We start from the raw sequence: 20,482 nt of genomic DNA, 5'->3' as shown, positions 1-20,482 counted from the left end.
CATCTTTCAGCTGTCCACCTGGCGGGAGTCCGGAATGTAGTGGCAGACGCCCTGTCCCGGACCTCCCCTCTAGAATCGGAATGGTCACTCGATCTAAAGTCATTTCGGTGGATTCTCTCTCAGGTTCCCGGTCTCCAAGTGGACCTCTTCGCCACGGAATCCAACCACAAATTGAGAGTATATGTGGCTCCCAATCTAGACCCTCAGGCTTACGCCACAGACGCCATGTCACAGAATTGGGACAACTGGGAAAAGATTTATCTCTTTCCCCCGGTGAATCTTTTGCTGAAAGTTCTAGACAAACTGAGATCCTTCAAGGGACAAGTAGCCTTGGTCGCACCCAACTGGCCCAAGAGCAACTGGTATCCTCTCCTGCGGGAGTTGAGACTATACCCTCACCCGATACCCAATCCGGTTCTGTCTCAGATAGTACAAGCACGCGTTGTGTACGCTTTCTCAAACATTCAGAGCGCCCTAACTTTATGGACTTTATGAAGTTTGCGGCTATGCATGGTGCCAATATTGATCCTCAAAACACCTTGTTCCTAGAATCAGATAAACGGGATTCCACCATCCGTCAGTATGACTCTGCAGTTAAAAAGTTGGCAAAATTTTTAATAGACTCAGACGTGAACTGTATGAACTTGAACCTTACAGTCACTTTCTTTAGATCTTTATTAGAATCAGGTCTGGCAGCCAATACTATCACCACTATTAAATCGGCTCTGAAAAAGATCTTCCTAGTGGGTTTTAACATAGACTTAACCGACTCTTTGTTAGCTTCAATTCCGAAAGCTTGTGCCAGACTGAAACCGGTTACTCGTCCTACCCCGGTGACCTGGTTCCTTAATGACGTACTCAAATTGGCTTCTGATACCATTAACAGTTCTTGTGATTACATGCCCCTTCTCAGGAAAACACTTTTCCTAGTGAGCTTGGCTTCCGGGGCAAGAATTTCTGAATTGGCAGCCTTGTCGAGAGACCCGGGTCATATTGACTTTCTGCCTTCAGGAGAGGTCCTTCTTTCTCCTAACAAATTCTTTTTGGCTAAGAATGAAGACCCTCAAAACAGATGGACCTCCTGGAAAATTGTTCCCCTCACGCAAGATCCGTCGCTGTGCCCTGTCACTACTCTTAGGTCTTATCTATCCCGGACCTCCTCTAACTCCTCGGGGCCTCTATTCGTTAGAGAACAAGGCGGTACCATTACTATTAAAGGGATCAGGCAACAAATTTTGTATTTTATTAAACAAGCTAACCCTGACTCTTTTCCTCTTGCACATGATATCAGGGCGGTTGCCACCTCGGTGAACTTCTTTCACCACATGAATTTTACAGACCTTTCCAGGTATACAGGGTGGAAATCACCGTCAGTGTTCAAGAAACACTACCTTAAACATTTGGAAGCCCTAAAATTTTCTACAGTAGCCGCAGGGAGCGTAGTTACTCCCGAGTAACTCACAGGTTAATGCCTTGACTCTTTATCTCTCCCTCTTACCTGCCTCATTTATACCCTATTGTATTCGTTGGTCTCGCACCTGAATACTGTTATTATATTTGTAAATTTTTATGCTCCTGAGTATCTGTATATATTATCACTCACGGCATTATTATACCTACCTTATTGGATTTATGTTCATATTTAAGATACCCTTATAATTGTTTTTTGGTACTCATCTCTGATTAAAGCATCCTGTATTTCTCTTACGCTTATGTTTTTTCCTTTATTTTGCAAGTTTGGTGACATTTTTCTCTTGTATAGATTCACTGGGCGGCACAGGTTCGAGCCCAGAAAAGGGATTTTGACGTAGGAAAAATCTATTTCTGGGCGAGGGACCTGTGCCGCCCAGTGAACCCTCCCAGCTCCTCTCCCTTGGAGTCCCCAAACTTTGGGTGCTAAGGAGTTGGGTTCTGAGCGGATGCATTGTAGTAGTACCGAGTGAGGTTGAACGGCTCTCCTCTATTGGGGTTCTCTGTCGTGGATTAATCTAAATAGTGCGGGACCTCTGGAATATACGCCCAATTTTATACCGACACCAATAGGTGAGCGAGCTAGTTAACCTAGCACTCCTTTACATTTTTTCTCTGGTATATTTAGCAGTAAATTACCTAGGAATAAGTGCTAAATGGAGCTTATTCACTGGGCGGCACAGGTCCCTCGCCCAGAAATAGATTTTTCCTACGTCAAAATCCCTTTTTTATTTGGGAAATCTTTCAGTTTTTTTCCTTTAACAATAATATGTTTTAACGAGTATATATGATTGGGCTCTTCTCTCAGGTTCTAAGTCAAGAGAGAGAGAGAGAGAGAGAGAGATAGAGACGGAGGGAGAGAGAGCTGGATAAACGTTTCGTTCAAGCGGGTAACGTTGTTATCGTTTTTGCTCTTCTCCCTAGTCTCTTTAGGGGAAGAAGGTAAACGTTTCTAGAGTTTATTCTTGTTCTCAAGCTTTATGCGGTGAGAGATTTTAAACGTAGTTTATTTGATCTAGTGTTTAGTCTCTTTCCAGCCACTGAATTATTTATCCTTCATTAGATTTTTCTGTTACATTGTAATTCTGTTTTCGCAATTACTAACTTTTAAGGAAGGATAGAATTGCGTGTTTCAGGAACAAACCACTTAAAGTTTCGAGTTCAGTGAAATAAGTGCAAACAGAAATTCAAAAGTGATAAGTGATTAGCGCAAAGTGTGTCAGTGTTGTGCGTGAGGGTACTTCTGTGCGTGCCAGTCGTCCTCCCAGTCCGGGACCTCTTGTAAGCTCCCAAGCCCAGGGGAGAAGCAATGTCGAAGGGCAAAAGGGTTCGGCAGGCCTTGATCGGCGCACAGAAGTATCCTCGGTGGTTGCGGGCGTGTCTTACAGAGACCGTCACTCCCACCCGCAGACGATTGAGCCCTTATTTTACTCGTCTGCAGAAGAAATTTCGGGGAGAAAACGCTGGACTCAGGTCTCAAGACCTCTTAAACGTAAAGTCCAGACCTCTAGAGTTCAACAACCCGGATGCAGTCATTGGGTTAGCTCTGACTCTCCGCAGTCATCAGGTGACTGCACACCTCCTAAGAGAGGTAAGGTGATGCCGCAACAGACCTCATCTTCTGTTAAGGCTTTGCCTCAGCAGACCTTAGCGTCTGCCGACCCCAAGATGACTTTGCTGCAGTCCATGCAGTCACAGCTTGCGGTCTTAATGCGTGAGTGTCAGGCTGAGAAGGTTACACCTCCTCCTGCGATCGCTCCGCCTCTCCGCAGTCCAGTCTGCCAGGCGTACGATGTTGAGGTTCCTCAGGATACCTTACCGCGTACTGAGTTGCCAGTTACCAGCGGTGTGCAGCAACCTCCGCCTTCCTTAAGGCAACCTCAGCAATGGGAGCAGGAATCTTATGCCTTACTTCCTCCGCTTCCGCTTGCGGTTCCACCAGCGAGGCAACAATCTCTTGAGGTACGACAACCTCTTCCATCAATGAGGCAGCCACCTCAGCACTCGCTGCAGCGACCTCAACCCTCCTCAAAGCGAGACAAGAACTGCGTTCTGCGCAGCCGCTACCTCAACTCTCGCAGCTCACACCTCAGGAACCTCAACTCGTTCCTCAGGAACCTGCTATTGCGCATCCGCAACCCTTACAGCAAGCGCAACTCTTGAGGCAGCAACCTCATGCTATGAGTCAGCCACCTCAACGCATGCATCTGCCACTTTCTCCTCAACTTGAGCCTCTTCCCATTCAACTTGGAAATAACAAATGACAATAATAACACCTCATTACTTTCATAACTTGCATTTGTAATCATATACATGTATGCCTACACAAACATTATGATAATGGAGGTTATTTGTATTACTTAATATAAAAATATATATGTATTCCTTGCAATATATTTTTAACAAAATCGCAAAATATGGCAAAAATATCTTCAAAACAAAAATGAATCATGAGTTATGAATGTAAGGTAAATATTATGTTGATATTAAAACCCCATGCAAGCATGCATGAAGTAATGCAGTGTTGCCAACAGGGCGAGTTTCCCTTTCCTGAGGTGAAGTAGATTATAGTACATTTAGTGCAGCTTAATTCTACGATTATCATGCCGGCTATCAAATTCATCAACAAAACAGTCTAAATCAATTCCCTCGGCACGTGCACTTTCAATGGACAGTAATGCGATATTACTCACTCTAGCACTGGTCATGGAATTTCTGAGAAATGTTACATGCCATGCAACACGCTCTGCTTACCTTACAGCATGCTCTGCATACAGCATGCTCTGCATACAGCATGCTCTACATACAGCATGCTCTGCATACAGCATGCTCTGCATACAGCATGCTCTGCATACAGCATGCTCTGCATACAGCATGCTCTACATACAGCATGCTCTGCATACAGCATGCTCTGCATACAACATGCTCTGCATACCTTACCGCATGCTTCTCAGTCATACATCTTTGGTTGTTGCCAACTCACTAGACTGTCAAGCAGTTTCATAACGTTGCCTTCTAGTCTGCTGCTTTTGCACCAGTGAAACCCTCACTGAGAGAACTTAGCTTTTCTCGGATATGGTCCCTGTAGATGAGAAAGTGCTTTTCTCCCTCCTTCTGATATTCCCTTGAGGACTCTGTCATTTGGAGAGGAGCCTTTAGCTGCGTAGCCTCCTATGGACTTTTATTTAAGCATAACATGCTTCCAGGGAAGGTAATGGTTCCACTTCAGTCGCTAACCCCGTCTGTTACCACACCTGCTCCCATAGACCTTGAGCTGTGTTGCAAGACATGCAGTCCAAGCTTAGTCCTTGTTAGAGGATTTTTTGTTTACGGAGTCAGTGTGTCACTGGGAAGACGTTCAACAACCAGCAGAAGTGACTTGTTGTGACGCAGTGCGGCAACCTCAGCAACCCGATAAGGAGTTGTCTGTACGACCCAGACAGTCTAGACAGCTTCGGGTTGTCACGGTACTTCCTCGCTTCCCCATGGTTGACAGTTCACAGACTGTGCAGCAGTACCATGATCTTGTGTCCGGCTCCGTCAGACGACTGGCTTTTAAGAGCTCCCACAAGTCGTCGCTGTCTGGAGATTCTCAGATGGACTATGGATCTGACCAAGGAACTGGGCCTCCTGGTCAATTTTGAGGAGTCTCAGCTCGTCCCATCCCAGACCATTGTCTCCCTGGGTATGGATCTTCAGAGTCGAGCTTTTCGGGCTTTTCCGTCGGCCCCAAGGATCTTCCAAGCCCTAGAATGCATCCAGAGCATGCTGAGAAGGAACCGATGCTCAGTCAGGTAGTGGATGAGTCTAACAGGGACACTTTCATCGCTGGCCCTGTTCATCGTGTTAGGGAGACTCCACCTCCCCCCCTTCAGTATCATCTAGCTGCTCACTGGATAAAGGACATGACGCTAGAGACGGTCTCAGTTCCTGTTTCCGAAGAGAGGAGGTCTTCTCTCGCGTGGTGTAAGAACAGCTTTCTTCTCAAGGAAGTCTACCTTTGGCTGTTCAGAAACCCGACCGCCGTCTCCTCTCGGACGCATCAGACACGGGCTGGGGTGCGACTTTGGACGGACAGGAATGCTCGGGAACATGGAATCAGGAGCAAAGGACACTTCACATCAATTGCAAGGAGTTGTTGGCGGTTCTTCTGGCCTTGATAAACTTCAAGTCCCTCCAGCTTAACAAAGTGGTGGAGGTGGATTCTGACAACACCACAGCCCTGGCTTACATCTTCAAGCAGGGAGGGACTCTTTCGTGAAGTTGTTCTAGATCGCAAGGGACCTCCTCATCTGGTCTAAAGATCGAAAGCTCACGCTGGTAACGAGGTTCATTCAGGGCGGTATGAATGTCATGGCAGATCACCTCAGCCGGAAGGGTCAGGTCATCCCCACAGAGTGGACCCTTCACAAGAATGTTTGCAGCAGACTTTGGGCCCTGTGGGGTCAGCCAACCATAGATCTGTTCGCTACCTCGATAACCTAGAGACTCCTGTTGTATTGTTCTCCGATTCCAGACCCAGCAGCAGTTCACGTGGATGCTTTTCTGCTGGATTGGTTCCATCTCGACCTGTATGCATTCCCGCCGTTCAAGATTGTCAACAGGGTACTTCAGAAGTTCTCCTCTCGCAAAGGGACACGGCTGACGTTGGTTGGCTCCGCTCTGGCCCGCGAGAGAATGGTTCTTAGAGGTACTGCAATGGCTGGTCGACATTCACAGGACTCTTCCTCTAGGAGTGAACCTTCTACGTCTACCTCACGTAAAGAAGGTACACCCAAACCTCCACGCTCTTCGTCTGACTGCCTTCAGACTTTCGAAAGACTCTCAAGAGCTAGGGGCTTTTCTAAGGAGGCAGCCAGAGCGATTGCCAAAGCAAGGAGAACATCCACTCTCAGAATCTATCAGTCTCAAGGGGAAGTCTTCCGTAGCTGGTACAAGACCAATGCAGTTTCCTCAACCAGTACCACTGTAACCCAGATTGCTGACTTCCTGTTATATCTAAGGAAAGTAAGATCCCTTTCAGCTCCTACGATCAAGGGTTACAGAAGTATGTTGGCAGCGGTTTTCCGCCACAGAGGCTTGGATCTTTCCACCAACAAAGATCTACAGGACCTCCCTAGGTCTTTTGAGACCTCAAAGGAACGTCGGTTGTCCACTCCAGGCTGGAATCTAGACGTGGTCCTAAGGTTCCTTATGTCATCAAGATTTGAACCTCTCCAATCAGCCTCTTTTTAGGACCTCACATTAAAAACTCTTTTCCTCGTGTGCTTGACAACAGCTAAAAGAGTAGGTGAGATCCACGCCTTCAGCAGGATCATTGTTTTCACATCTGAAACGGCTACATGTTCCTTGCAGCTCGGTTTTTGCTAAACGAGCTTCCTTCACGTCCTTGGCCTAAGTCGTTCGAGATCCCAAGCCTGTCCAACTTGGTGGGGAATGAACTGGAGAGAGTACTTTGCCCAGTTAGAGCTCTTAGGTACTATCTAAAAAGGTCTTAACCTTTACGAGGACAATCAGAAGCCTTATGGTGTGCTATCAAGAAACCTTCTTTTCCAAGTTCTAAGAACTCAGTTTCTTACTATTCAGGCTTCTGATTAGGGAAGCACATTCTCATCTGAAGGAAGAAGACCTTGCTTTGCTGAAGGTAAGGACACATGAAGTGGGAGCTGTGGCTACTTCAGTGGCCTTCAAACAGAGCCATTCTCTGCAGAGTGTTATGGATGCAACCTATTGGAGAAGCAAGTCAGTGTTCGCATCATTCTATCTCAAAGATGTCCAGTCTCTTTACGAGTACTGCTACACCCTGGGACCATTCGTAGCAACGAATGCAGTAGTAGGCGAGGGCTCAGCCACTACATTCCCATAATCCCATAACCTTTTAACCTTTCTCTTGAATACTTTTTATGGGTTGTACGGTCGGCTAAGAAGCCTTCCACATCCTTGTTGATTTGGCGGGTGGTCAATTCTTTCTTGAGAAGCGCCGAGGTTAAAGGTTGTGATGAGGTCCTTTAGTATGGGTTGCAGCCCTTGATACTTCAGCACCTTAGAGTTGTTCAGCCTCCTAAGAGGAACGCTGCGCTCAGTAAGGAAGACGAACTTATTTAAGGCAGAGTAATGGCTCAAGTCGACTTCCTTACCAGGTACTTGTAATTTCATTGTTATTTTGAATAACTGATAATATGAAATACGGGATACTTAGCTTCTTGATATACATGTACACTGGTTTTCACCCACCTCCCTGGGTGTGAATCAGCTACATGATTATCGGGTAAGTTTAATATTGAAAAATGTTATTTTCATTAGTAAAATAAATTTTTGAATATACTTACCCGATAATCATGATTTAATTGACCCACCCTTCCTCCCCATAGAACCAGTGGACCGAGGAAAAATTGAAGTGGTGTCAACAAGAAGTACTGCAGTACCTGGCCACAGGTGGTGCTTGTGAGTACACCCCCCTCTTGTATAGCGATCGCTGGCGTATCCCTTCCGTAGAATTCTGTCGGGCAACGGAGTTGACAGCTACATGATTATCGGGTAAGTATATTCAAAAATTTATTTTACTAATGAAAATAACATTTTTCATATATTTAAAATAAATGGGATTGTTAGAATGATAATTGAGAGTAGCAGCAAAATGGTAATAAATATTATAATGTAACCATGTATGAAGATACAAAAACTTCTTAGAATACTCTTAGCAAATAGTATTATTTTAAAAGATATTGGAAATATTACTACATCAAATCATTTATTCCATCGGGCATCCTAAGTATATTCTTGATACTGTATCAGTACGCTAATTTTCTCTATATCTAAATGTAAAACGTGAACGGTACGGTAGGTCTCTAGTAAACTAATATTTCTTCATAGAAGCACTATAAAGATATCTTAGAATTCCTGTCAACCATTTTTTGCCATGACATAGCAATTAGATTAATACATCTGAGACAATAATCCAAGTCATAATAGCTACAAAAAATATTCTAAGAATAGATTGCATTTAACAAATCTCATCATAATACATCAAATAAGATGTGATTGAATTGGTATTCAGGATACAGTAGAATATTTTCACCATGGTATAGCAAAGAAAAAAAGCCCTTGATATTTCTATTGGCAAGTATAAATGTGTTTTGCAGAGTGAACTTGGAGAGATCGTCGGGGCATCTTACGATTTACGTCAGAGTGCTGAAGAATGGTTTATGATGATGGCTGGGAAGGCTGGAGATGAAGCTCTCTCAAGATTGCAGCCTGTATTGCAAGATTTGATAGACATCTCCAAACCATTACTTGATGATTTCAGGTGACTAGAAGTGGTGAACAGTTTTTTCCTCATTTCTGTTACTTTATGATATTTTTCAATAATTTGAAGAAAATTTCTAATCTAGATACTATTTTTCATAGTGACTGTAATACTGTATGTGATTTCATAGATCATATAATTCTACTTCGTCATAGATTTTGCCTTAAACACATAGATGGACACAATAAGTACAATTATTAGACTACTGTACATTATTTGGTTTATGTTAGCAAGTAAACTACAAATTTCTCTATTAGATGCAGTGTAGAATATGATAAACATTATCATTAGGAAATTCTGAATATGACATTCACCACATTACTGCACAGCAAAATATTCATCCAATCTGGGAGCATGAAAAAAATTTATTGAGCTATCAAATAATATAACATAAATTTTATCTGATTAGGGAGATAACTGTCTAATTGCAGCAATATGCAGCATTTTAATCAATCTGCTGGGACACTTGGAAAATTTCACCCAATTAGAGGAGAGAAGTAATAATCCAATGGACATCTAAATGGATGACCATTAGGTCTAGTTAAACCTGACAGAAGGTTGCTTATTCATCAAATAAACATAACTACTTTGTGATTAGTCATTTGGTATTTTCCTCCCTATTTAGACTAATGGAACAGATATTTTAATGGTATATAAGCAAGCTTAAAATTATTATTAGTTACTATAGTATGCTGTACATAGATATTTTTAAATCTTTTCTTTATTTCTCTATTTCTAGGAATGAGTCACAAGAATTTGTAGAGGACCTTTGGCATCTTTATGACAACATTAATTCCACAGCATTTGAGCTCAAAGTTCAAGAATCAGTCAAGTTTGTGTTTAGCAGTATATATAAAACTCTGAAAGATATGTAAGTTTATCACTGGTATCTAAAATTCTATCCTATAATTTTTTGTTTGTTGAATACACTCAGAGATCCAAAGCTGGGAATTTTACGTTCAAAATTCCTTGATAAAAGAGATTCGTTCCAATGTATTGTGTAGAATATATTTTGATATCTTGCATACTTTATGCTTGAAGGTTTTTCAACTTGATACCTTTTTCTCTTCTCCTTACAAACTTCCATTAAAGCCCGGCATTCAAACGACTCCAGACAAAACTGGAAAGTGGTGCTGTCAGGGGACAAATGAAAGCTTTATTAGAGAACCTTAGAAATATATACAATCATATCTTCCATCCCGTAAGTGATTTCCTACTTTTCTGTATTCTTCTAAAATTTATTATAGATTTATGTGAACTTGCATGAAATTGTTATCTATTTTATATGATTCTTTCATAGTTTTTATGCTAAAAACTATGATGCATAATCTTTGCATACATTGTATTTGAAATAATTGTTATTTTTTTTTTTTACAACAGGATCCCTCTGGCCCGAGTTTAACCAGTAAAATAAAAAATGTGTTATCGATATGTGCTCAAATGTATGACCAGGTAAATACAATTATTCTAAATATTTTATGCACTTATCTTGCAAAGCTTTCCATTCAAGTAGCCTACAAAAACTTTTAATTATTTTATGCTTGCATCCCCTTCATTCCCCAGTATTGCTATTACTAATTTTGCAAACATAATAAATCAAATTAGGATACAATGGCTGTTAACTAGAATACTTTAAGGCTTACCCGTGTTTTATATGCTGCAAGATGTCATTTAAGTGACAGCATGAATTATTAGCTTATTCTATATAAAAGGGAACCGTTAACCTTTTCTATTTAAGGTAATAGGAATTCTTGTTATGATTTAAATGAAACAACTTTACAGAATCTCCTTGATTAAGAAATGACTAATGCCTTTTTTTCTATGGGGTTATTCAATTATTGTTTTGTTTATTTGCCTGTGTATTAATAGACTACACCGTCCTCTCTTTCAGTTTGCCAAACGATTTTACCTCAGAGTCAGCCAGTCAGTGCAAGGCTTCACTGACAGTGTTGGGGAATGGCTGAGAAGTAAATGGCGAGCTGTCTATGACAATTATAAGCCGCACATTTTAAGGACTTTTGATGACGTGGAAACAAACGCTTGGAATTTCGTGAAGAATGTGATGGGTATATTAATAACAGATTTATTGTGCTACATTTATTTGAAGCAATCACATTTGTATCAGACTAAGTTCTACCATTCTCCTCAAAGTGTTTTATTAAGGCTTTAATGTCAAAATATATCTATATTGACAATGCTTTATATTCCATTAACATTAATTATATATGGATTTTTTCTTGAAGTTCATAACAAATCACAAAGCTCTGATAATTAATTTATAGCTCTTTTTATTAGGATGGCTCCAGGGTGTTGGCCTTGAACTAAAGTCTTCTGCAACTTACCAGAAACTTCAAGAGGTGGTAAAGTACATTGAAAATATATATAGAGATTTCAATGAAAATTCAAAGCGAGAAAACTTGGAAAAGTATTATACCGTTGTTGTGGAGAAAATTAAGCGAGGAATGAGAATAATTCTGAGTAGAGGTAAGTACTTTTTATAGAAAATTCTATGTTATAATAAGATGAGTTGTGATTAAAAAAATGTAATAATGAATTAGCAGTTACTAAAACAATTTAGATTCATGTTTAAAGATTTCTAGCAAAGGTCCATTTTGTGATTTAAGTTGTGTTTTTTGCAGAGTATTCTGTAACACAAGAATTATCTCTTGCCTTCTGTTTCCTTCTAATTGCATTTCTCATTTGGTAGGGGATAGGAGAGGGTTGGGTAGTGGTAGAAAGAGGGCTCCATCCTTAGAGTTGTTTTAATTACGACCATTTGAAGGTTATCACGTGTCGTACAAAAGAACAAGACATTTTTAATTTTATTTTCAAATAGTAATGTTTAGAAGATTGAATTAAAAAACTGAAGATAGTTAAAATAACTTCTGAATGGTTCAATATACAAATAATAAAAGTATATGAAAATGAATTAAGTTAGAGTTCAAATATGCAACTTAATTCTTGGTTTTTCTCATTGAATAGTGGACTATTAGATAATGAAATATTTTATATTAGAGCCCATATTTTAGATAAATATTTTATATTTGAGTCTATATTTTAGATAAATATTTTATATTGGAGCCCGTATTTTAGGTAAATATTTTATATTAGAGCCCATATTTTAGATGAATAGTTTATATTAGAGCCCATGTTTTATAGCAGGGGTGAAATTAGGATTAAAATGTCATGGCAAAGGTTGATCTTGACCAGTCTTCTTCTTATGCTTAATTTATTCTGCCAATTATCTTTATTACCGAGTTGTATTCCTGTAAAACACAAACTTACCTATGAACCAACAAATATTCTAGATGTACAGTAGCTCTTACATCATTGGTAATCCTTAAACTTTATCTATTTGACAACATTAGGTGTTTATATGTGATAATTTGTTTCTTGAAAATCTTTGGGTATCTCTATGGTGAATTTTATATAAGTCAGCTTTATTACAGAGATATTTCAAGTTTCTTATGTGAGGAGACCTATCAATTTTTTGTCTTTTCTCGAGACATTGGTCAACTACATTCTACTATATTTATATCCAAGTGTGAAAACATTGTTATAGATATTCCTGCTCTAGACAGAATGGGGTGTCTGTGATAAATCCTCGGGAATTAAGGATGTTAAAACTAATAGAAAAAATGGTGCTACTATGGTGTGATTCCTACCCTCATTTTCTGTTCCTACCTCAGTATGGGGATTCAGACCTACAATAGGGTGGTTCCTACCAAGCAAACAACCAAATGATGTAATATTCCCCTTCCAAGGTGTTATTACAAGAGTAACACCACAATTAAGCCTTACCAAACCCACTAAACAAGCAGTGTAAACAAAACGACCATTTTACCTAACTTAACCTAAAGTGCATTTTATGGATTTCTCACCATGTTTTATAGAATAGAATAGAGTAGAATAGTGTCAAGAAGTATGTTTTATCTATCCTCCTTTGGTAGGAATCACCTCATACCCGACAAATAGGGTAGGAATCACACCATAGTAGAATCCTGATGGTAGGAATCACACTATAGTAGCACCAAAAAAAAAAAAAAAAAAAAACAATGAAATACCACCCATAGGAATTTGAAATATATTTAGGCTTTCTATAAATTTTCTACCTCATAATTGTATTCTTTGCTGATGTGTCATATACACAGTATAGGCATTCTTTGTCGTAAAACTTATCAAGCAACTAAAATTTGTATTCACAATGAAGGTGGTCATTACCCGAAACATGACTCTGCTACAAATTGTGGGGCTAAATATAGAGAAATATTTGTAAGAAAATCTCAAGTAATATTCTAAAAAATAAAATAATAAAAATGACAATGGCAATAATAATAATAACAATAATAAAGGTGATGATGATAATGATATAAGGGTGATGATGACATTATCAATGATAACGAGGAGACCAAGACTAATGGAAATGCATGTAGAGGCAGGGGTAAATAACTTCATCGTTGGAGAGTTTATTTGTACAATTGGTAGAATGAAACGATCATTTAGTAAAGCGAAATACTTGAGTCATTTGTTTTTCCTACATGATTAAGAGTTAAAAGTTTTTCTACCTTAGAAAACAAGTCAATATTCTTTAGTTAAAAATAATAACTGCAATTTCCAATGAAATTTTAGGCATATGAATAATGAATGGTATTTATTACTTCTTTCAGTGATGCCTTTTGCAGAAGATTGGCTGAATGAGCTGAGAAAAGCATGGGAAAGTTTAATGAGGTTTGAGCAACTGGCAAGAATAAAAGATGCTGTATTGGCTGGTGTGGATAAGGTACAGTATTTCATTTTAGTATGGTGTTCGATTTGTTAAACTTTTATTAATCATTATGTCTTTTTTTTTAAATGTGTCAAAGTGAGAAAATCATCGAGTCTTCAAATTTAAATCTGAAGAAAAATATACAGTATATTTTTTCTGATGTCAAGCCCTTATATATTCTATTGCTGGTAGAAATATTTCTTATTCAAATATTTTTATCTGGAAACAACTGTGTTTTCTAACATTAGTAATAAATATTATTTCGCTGTTATTTTAACTTATTAATTCTTAAGCACTAATTTCTATGTTCTTTTACCAAAAAATCTCAAACTTTAATAATTTCACAAAAAGTGCATAAGTCATTATCTGTATGGTAATGTTTGATAATGTATGATTCAGTATCTACATCAAATATATATTTTGTGTTTGTTATCCAAATTTTCTAGGTCTTATGGACAATTAGATACATTGACATCAAAGGACATATGATGGATGCTGCTGCATTCATCCTAGAACATGGCTACACAATTACTACCCAGACAAGTATAGAGGCCTCACAGAAGTAAGTTAATCACCACATGTCATCTAGAGGTGCAAAGGAATTATTTTCTTAATTATTTATGATTTAAGGAATTTTCTGACATCATATCGGTAACCCAGTGGTAAATTGACTCAAAAGAATGTTATATGTAAAGTTTCATAGTAATCTCCAATAAGTTAACCTTTGTTTTTAACACCTTTAAAATCATAATTACTAGTTACCGTCACTTGTTTTAAATATGAACTGGTCAAAGAAAAATTGAAGCTATTAAAAACAAGAATCATTTTTGGGATTCTAAGCCTATTTCCTGACACTTCATGTGTTTCTTCGTGCATATTAATATAAAAAGCAGAAAAAATTTACCGCAATATTTTGGAACCAGCTCTTACAAATCTTAGACTATCAATCCTCATTTGATTAATGACTTCAGTTACAATTTATTATGGGAACTCCAAGTCCATTTTTTCAAAAATGTTGTTTCATCCAAGTATCATTTTTTATAATAATGGCCATCTTTCATGAGGTCTATTTCACGCTCATTATTTCAATATATTAAAAGCGAACAATGTCATGTTTACTTATAAGGACAGAGGTTTTCTCGTTGTTAGGGATCTTGATAGTGATGATCAAAAAGTTGAAGAGAAGAGTGAGAGAGAAGTTAATATTTTAAAGTCCCCTTTATCTTAGCATCCAGAAACTCATTAATTTCCTGTTGATTTTATCTTTACTTAATTTCCTTCTATTTTTCTATTCTAGTCAGTTGTATTTTATAATAATCCCTAAGAACGCTGACACATTTTTAATGATAGTAGAAACAATAATGATAAAAATGGATATGATTCTGATGAAAATGCTTATATAACTGATGTGTTGGAAAATCATTTTGATGGATTAAACATATATGGGGGACAATTAATAGTTGCATATTTGGTCGATTTTTATTTATAATATTTCATTTGTTCATACAGACAGCACATTGATTTAAAATTTCAAAATTAAATTGTTCTGTAATTCTGTAGATTTTGAACTTATTAGTCATCGATACAGAATAACCAAGATTCCCAACTGACATTTACCCTAAAACTCCATTAATTCAAATTAATGTCATTGTTATTTTTCCATAAATAATTTTTATTTTCTTTTTCTTTTTATCTAGGTACATCACAGAAAAAACTAAATTTAGATTCAGCCCAAATGAAGGTCAAATTCTCTTAGTCCAAAAGCTGCCTATTGAATGGACTGCCTTTGATACGATGCCGCAATGGAAGGTATGATACTGTCACACTAGCTTTCCTTTTAGGATAAGATAGAACCAGTCATTTGACTCAATATCATATAGGTCCAGCTGAGGATTATAATGAGAAACATCACCTTCTATGATGAGGTAGAATATACATCGTCATCTGACATAATTTCACTCTTTTCCCATCAATTTCCGTCATGAAATACAATGACATTGCTTGTAGGATAGAATGGAACTGCTCATTTAACTTAAGCTTATAGTATTACTTGAAAGTTTACTATAAATAATGCTACTTGATTGTGAGGTAGAATGGAGCCCATCATCCCAAATATAAGATTTTACAATCTTCTCAGGATTTACCAATAGTAATGTACGTTTTGCTATTAAGACACTATGAAAGCAGTTGTAAATTTAATCTTACAATTCTACCATTAAGGTAACTTTGAATTAATTTCATGAAATAGTATCGAACCAATTACCTAACTTAGTAAGAGGAGGAAAACTGACTAAATGTTGAAAAGAAAGAGAAAGAAATCTACCTAAAAGCAAAGAGCAAGTTTTAGTCAGGCCCATTTTCTTCTTATCAGATATAACTTCTAGGCATAAATTGTGTTGTGGGAATAATCTTAGAGAAATATTATTCAATAAATTATTTTTGCAATTGCAAGAATAAAATCAATAGATCACATTTATATACCTTTCAGTTAAATCAACAACAATTCAATAACAATATCACTAGGAATCATTCATTATTTATTATAATTTTATGAAACCTTTCATAGCCGGCTATGAGGAATTTAGAACCTCTCTTGTCATTTCTTCAATGTAACGAGTTTGGATATAAAGTGGGGAAAATATTGTTAATGTAAACTGATTTTTGAGTGATGTCTTTTCTCATTCCAGGACATTCCTGAATACAAGAACATAAGGTGGGTGCGAGACTCGCTATTTTCCAGCTCCAATACAACTGTACTTGACCGATGGTACAAGTACTGGAACCTTAACTTCAATCCTGCTACTTGGGTTCCACCTTTCCCTGGTGAGTTTACAGAAAGATTCCATACTTTTTTCCCCTTGTAGTTTGTATCTTTCACTCCTTACTCCTTTGTTATTATTATTATTATTATTATTATTATTATTATCATTATTATTATTATTATTATTATTATCATTATTATTATTATTATTATTATTATTATTATTACTTGCTAAGCTACAACCCTAGTTGGAAAAGCAGGATTCTATAAGCCCAGGGGCTTCAACAGGAAATATAGCCCAGTGAGGAAAGGAAACAAGGAAAAATAAAATTTTAAGAACAGTAACAATATTGAAATAAAGATCTTTGTTATAAACTGTGACAAAACAAGAGGAAGAGAAATAATTTGATGTTTTGTGGGATTTATTCAGCCTCTCGCTCGAATCCCTAAAATGGCAGCCAAGTTTTTTTTGTTTCTGGTCAATAATCTTTCATAGCCTTCGGAATATGGCATCACTGGCTAATAGGTCCCTTGAATATTAGTATGCCACATTTAATTAATTAAACTAATAAATGGAAACTATTTAATCTACTAACCAATAATACATTTCCTTTACAGCAACTGGATACATGATTGGAGAACAGCACTTTGTTACTTTCGATGGTCGACACATTGAATACAAAGGTCGTTGCCAGCACCTCCTGGCAGCAGACATGATAGGTGGATGGTGGGCTGTTACTGTAAATTATCATAGTCTTTCTTCAAGGACGATTGTTGTTTATATTGATAATACTGAAATAGAATTATCAAGAGATTTCAGAGTAAGTAAATCCTTTATTTGATTTCATTTGGCATTATTTATTTTTAAAACTATGAAAAATATAAAAAGAAATTCCAATTTGACTATATACTGTAAATCTTTAGATAAATAGTCAAGATTTATGAATATACTTTGTCACACTCTCTCTCTCTCTCTCTCTCTCTCTCTCTCTCTCTCTCTCTCTCTCTCTCTCTCTCTCTCTCTCTCTCTCTCTCTCTCTTTTTTCTCAAGTATGGCCTTTTGGAGTTTCCAAACAATGTAACGTAGTTTAGGCACAATATGTCATTCAATTGCTAACAATAATTAGCATATATTCTTGAAAGGGATAAAGTCCATTAATACTCTCTCAGAACATAGTTTTTAATTACATGTATTTCAATAATTTGTGATGGTATTCAAGGTTGGAGAAATGTTATTCATATGTAACGGGCCGAGAGAAGGTTGTGAACTCAAAGGCAGGTTGGAAACAACTGAGTTAGTTTATTGTAGAACACTCTCCTTTATATACAAAATCTCAAAGCAACAAGAATTTTCATGTTGAGAAATCGACAATGTTACAGAGGAAAAGAGCAGACATGATTTTTCAGGTTCTTTTTAGTGCGAGGGGAGAGCGAAGATACACACATATACCAAAGGCACTTCCCCCAATTTTGGGGGGTAGCCGACATCAACAAGAACAAAACAAAAAAGGGGACCTCTACTCTCTATGTTCCTCCAGCCTAACCAGGGACTCAGCCGAGTTCAGCTGGTACTGCTAGGGTGCCACAGCCCAACCTCCCACATTTCCACCACAGATAAAGCTTCATACTGCTGAGTCCCCTACTGCTGCTACCTCCGCGGTCATCTAAGGCACCGGAGGAAGCAGCAGGGCCTACCGGAACTGCGTCACAATCGCTCGCCATTCATTCCTATTTCTAGCACGCTCTCTTGCCTCTCTCACATCTATCCTCCTATCACCCAGAGCTTTCTTCACACCATCCATCCACCCAAACCTTGGCCTTCCTCTTGTACTTCTCCCATCAACTCTTGCATTCATCACCTTCTTTAGCAGACAGCCATTCTCCATTCTCTCAACATGGCCAAACCACCTCAACACATTCATATCCACTCTAGCCGCTAACTCATTTCTTACACCCGTTCTCACCCTCACCACCTCGTTCCTGACCCTATCTACTCGAGATACACCAGCCATACTCCTCAGACACTTCATCTCAAACACATTCAATTTCTGTCTCTCCATCACTTTCATTCCCCACAACTCCGATCCATACATCACAGTTGGTACAATCACTTTCTCATATAGAACTCTCTTTACATTCATGCCCAACCCTCTATTTTTTACTACTCCCTTAACTGCCCCCAACACTTTGCAACCTTCATTCACTCTCTGACGTACATCTGCTTCCACTCCACCATTTGCTGCAACAACAGACCCCAAGTACTTAAACTGATCCACCTCCTCAAGTAACTCTCCATTCAACATGACATTCAACCTTGCACCACCTTCCCTTCTCGTACATCTCATAACCTTACTCTTACCCACATTGACTCTCAACTTCCTTCTCTCACACACCCTTCCAAATTCTGTCACTAGTCGGTCAAGCTTCTCTTCTGTGTCTGCTACCAGTACAGTATCATCCGCAAACAACAACTGATTTACCTCCCATTCATGATCATTCTCGTCTACCAGTTTTAATCCTCGTCCAAGCACTCGAGCATTCACCTCTCTCACCACTCCATCAACATACAAGTTAAACAACCACGGCGACATCACACATCCCTGTCTCAGCCCCACTCTCACCGGAAACCAATCGCTCACTTCATTTCCTATTCTAACACATGCTTTACTACCTTTGTAGAAACTTTTCACTGCTTGCAACAACCTTCCACCAACTCCATATAACCTCATCACATTCCACATTGCTTCCCTATCAACTCTATCATATGCTTTCTCCAGATCCATAAACGCAATATACACCTCCTTACCTTTTGCTAAATATTTCTCGCATATCTGCCTAACTGTAAAAATCTGATTCATACAACCCCTACCTCTTCTAAAACCCCCCTGTACTTCCCAGATTGCATTCTCTGTTTTATCCTTAATCCTATTAATCAGTACTCTACCATACACTTTTCCAACTACACTCAACAAACTAATACCTCTTGAATTACAACACTCATGCACATCTCCCTTACCCTTATATAGTGGTACAATACATGCAAAGACCCAATCTACTGGTACCATTGACAACACAAAACACACATTAAACAATCTCACCAACCATTCAATTACAGTCACACCCCCTTCCTTCAACATCTCAGCTTTCACACCATCCATACCAGATGCTTTTCCTACTCTCGTTTCATCTAGTGCTCTCCTCACTTCCTCTATTGTAATCTCTCTCTCATTCTCATCTCCCATCACTGGCACCTCAACACCTGGAACAGCAATAATCTCTGCCTCCCTATCATCCTCAACATTCAGCAAACTTTCAAAATATTCCGCCCACCTTTTCCTTGCCTCCTCTCCTTTTAACAACCTTCCATTTCCATCTTTCACTGTCTCTTCAATTCTTGTGCCGGCCTTTCTTACTCTCTTCACTTCTTTCCAAAACTTCTTCTTATTCTCTTCATATGACTGACCCAGTCCCTGACCCCACCTCAGGTCAGCTGCCCTCTTTGCCTCACGTACCTTGCGCTTTACTTCCACCTTTTTCTCTCTATATTTTTCATACTTCTCTATACTATTACTCTGCAGCCATTCTCCAAAAGCCCTCTTTTTCTCTTCCACTTTTACCTTCACTCCTTCATTCCACCATTCACTGCCCTTCCTCATGCTGCCTCCAACAACTTTCTTGCCACATACATCACTTGCAATCCCAACAAAATTTTCTTTTGCTAACTTCCACTCCTCCTCTAAATTACCAGTTTCTCTTACTCTCACCTCGTCATATGCCATTTTCAACCTTTCCTGATATTTACTTTTTACCCTAGGTTTTATTAGCTCTTCAACCCTCACTAGCTCCCTTTTACATCCACCTACTCTATTCCCCCACTCTTCTGCTACAACCAATTTTCCTTCCACCAAAAAATGATCAGACATACCGTTAGCCATACCCCTAAACACGTGCACGTCTTTCAATCTTCCAAACATTCTTTTAGTTATCAACACATAATCCATTAATGCCCTTTCTACTACTCTTCCATTTGCCACTCTTACCCATGTATACTTATTTTTATCTTTCTTCTTAAAAAAGCTAGCACTTATTACCATCTCTTGTTCAACACACATATCTACCAGTCTCTCACCACTCTCATTTTCACCTGGTATGCCATACTTCCCAATGACACCTTCTACCT

General features: G+C 38.5%; 1 protein-coding gene across 2 annotated transcripts in view; it reads left to right on the top strand.

The window, feature by feature from the left end:
• The window catches only part of LOC137654748 (uncharacterized), a 120,800-nt gene that overhangs the window by 85,316 nt on the left and 15,002 nt on the right, over nucleotides 1–20,482 (top strand). For both annotated transcript variants that reach the window (XM_068388671.1, XM_068388670.1), the window contains exons 59-69: nucleotides 8,613–8,776; nucleotides 9,516–9,647; nucleotides 9,869–9,977; nucleotides 10,157–10,228; nucleotides 10,668–10,842; nucleotides 11,072–11,260; nucleotides 13,444–13,556; nucleotides 13,988–14,103; nucleotides 15,239–15,350; nucleotides 16,229–16,364; nucleotides 16,921–17,123. In XM_068388671.1, the coding sequence (XP_068244772.1) occupies nucleotides 8,613–8,776; nucleotides 9,516–9,647; nucleotides 9,869–9,977; nucleotides 10,157–10,228; nucleotides 10,668–10,842; nucleotides 11,072–11,260; nucleotides 13,444–13,556; nucleotides 13,988–14,103; nucleotides 15,239–15,350; nucleotides 16,229–16,364; nucleotides 16,921–17,123 (1,521 nt within the window). The remainder of the gene's footprint in view (nucleotides 1–8,612; nucleotides 8,777–9,515; nucleotides 9,648–9,868; nucleotides 9,978–10,156; nucleotides 10,229–10,667; nucleotides 10,843–11,071; nucleotides 11,261–13,443; nucleotides 13,557–13,987; nucleotides 14,104–15,238; nucleotides 15,351–16,228; nucleotides 16,365–16,920; nucleotides 17,124–20,482) is intronic.

This window comes from Palaemon carinicauda, chromosome 15 (assembly GCF_036898095.1).
Source record: "Palaemon carinicauda isolate YSFRI2023 chromosome 15, ASM3689809v2, whole genome shotgun sequence".
Classification (NCBI taxonomy): Eukaryota; Metazoa; Arthropoda; class Malacostraca; order Decapoda; family Palaemonidae; genus Palaemon; species Palaemon carinicauda.
Note: the sequence above shows the minus strand (reverse complement) of the source record. Positions and strands in the feature narration are given on the sequence as shown.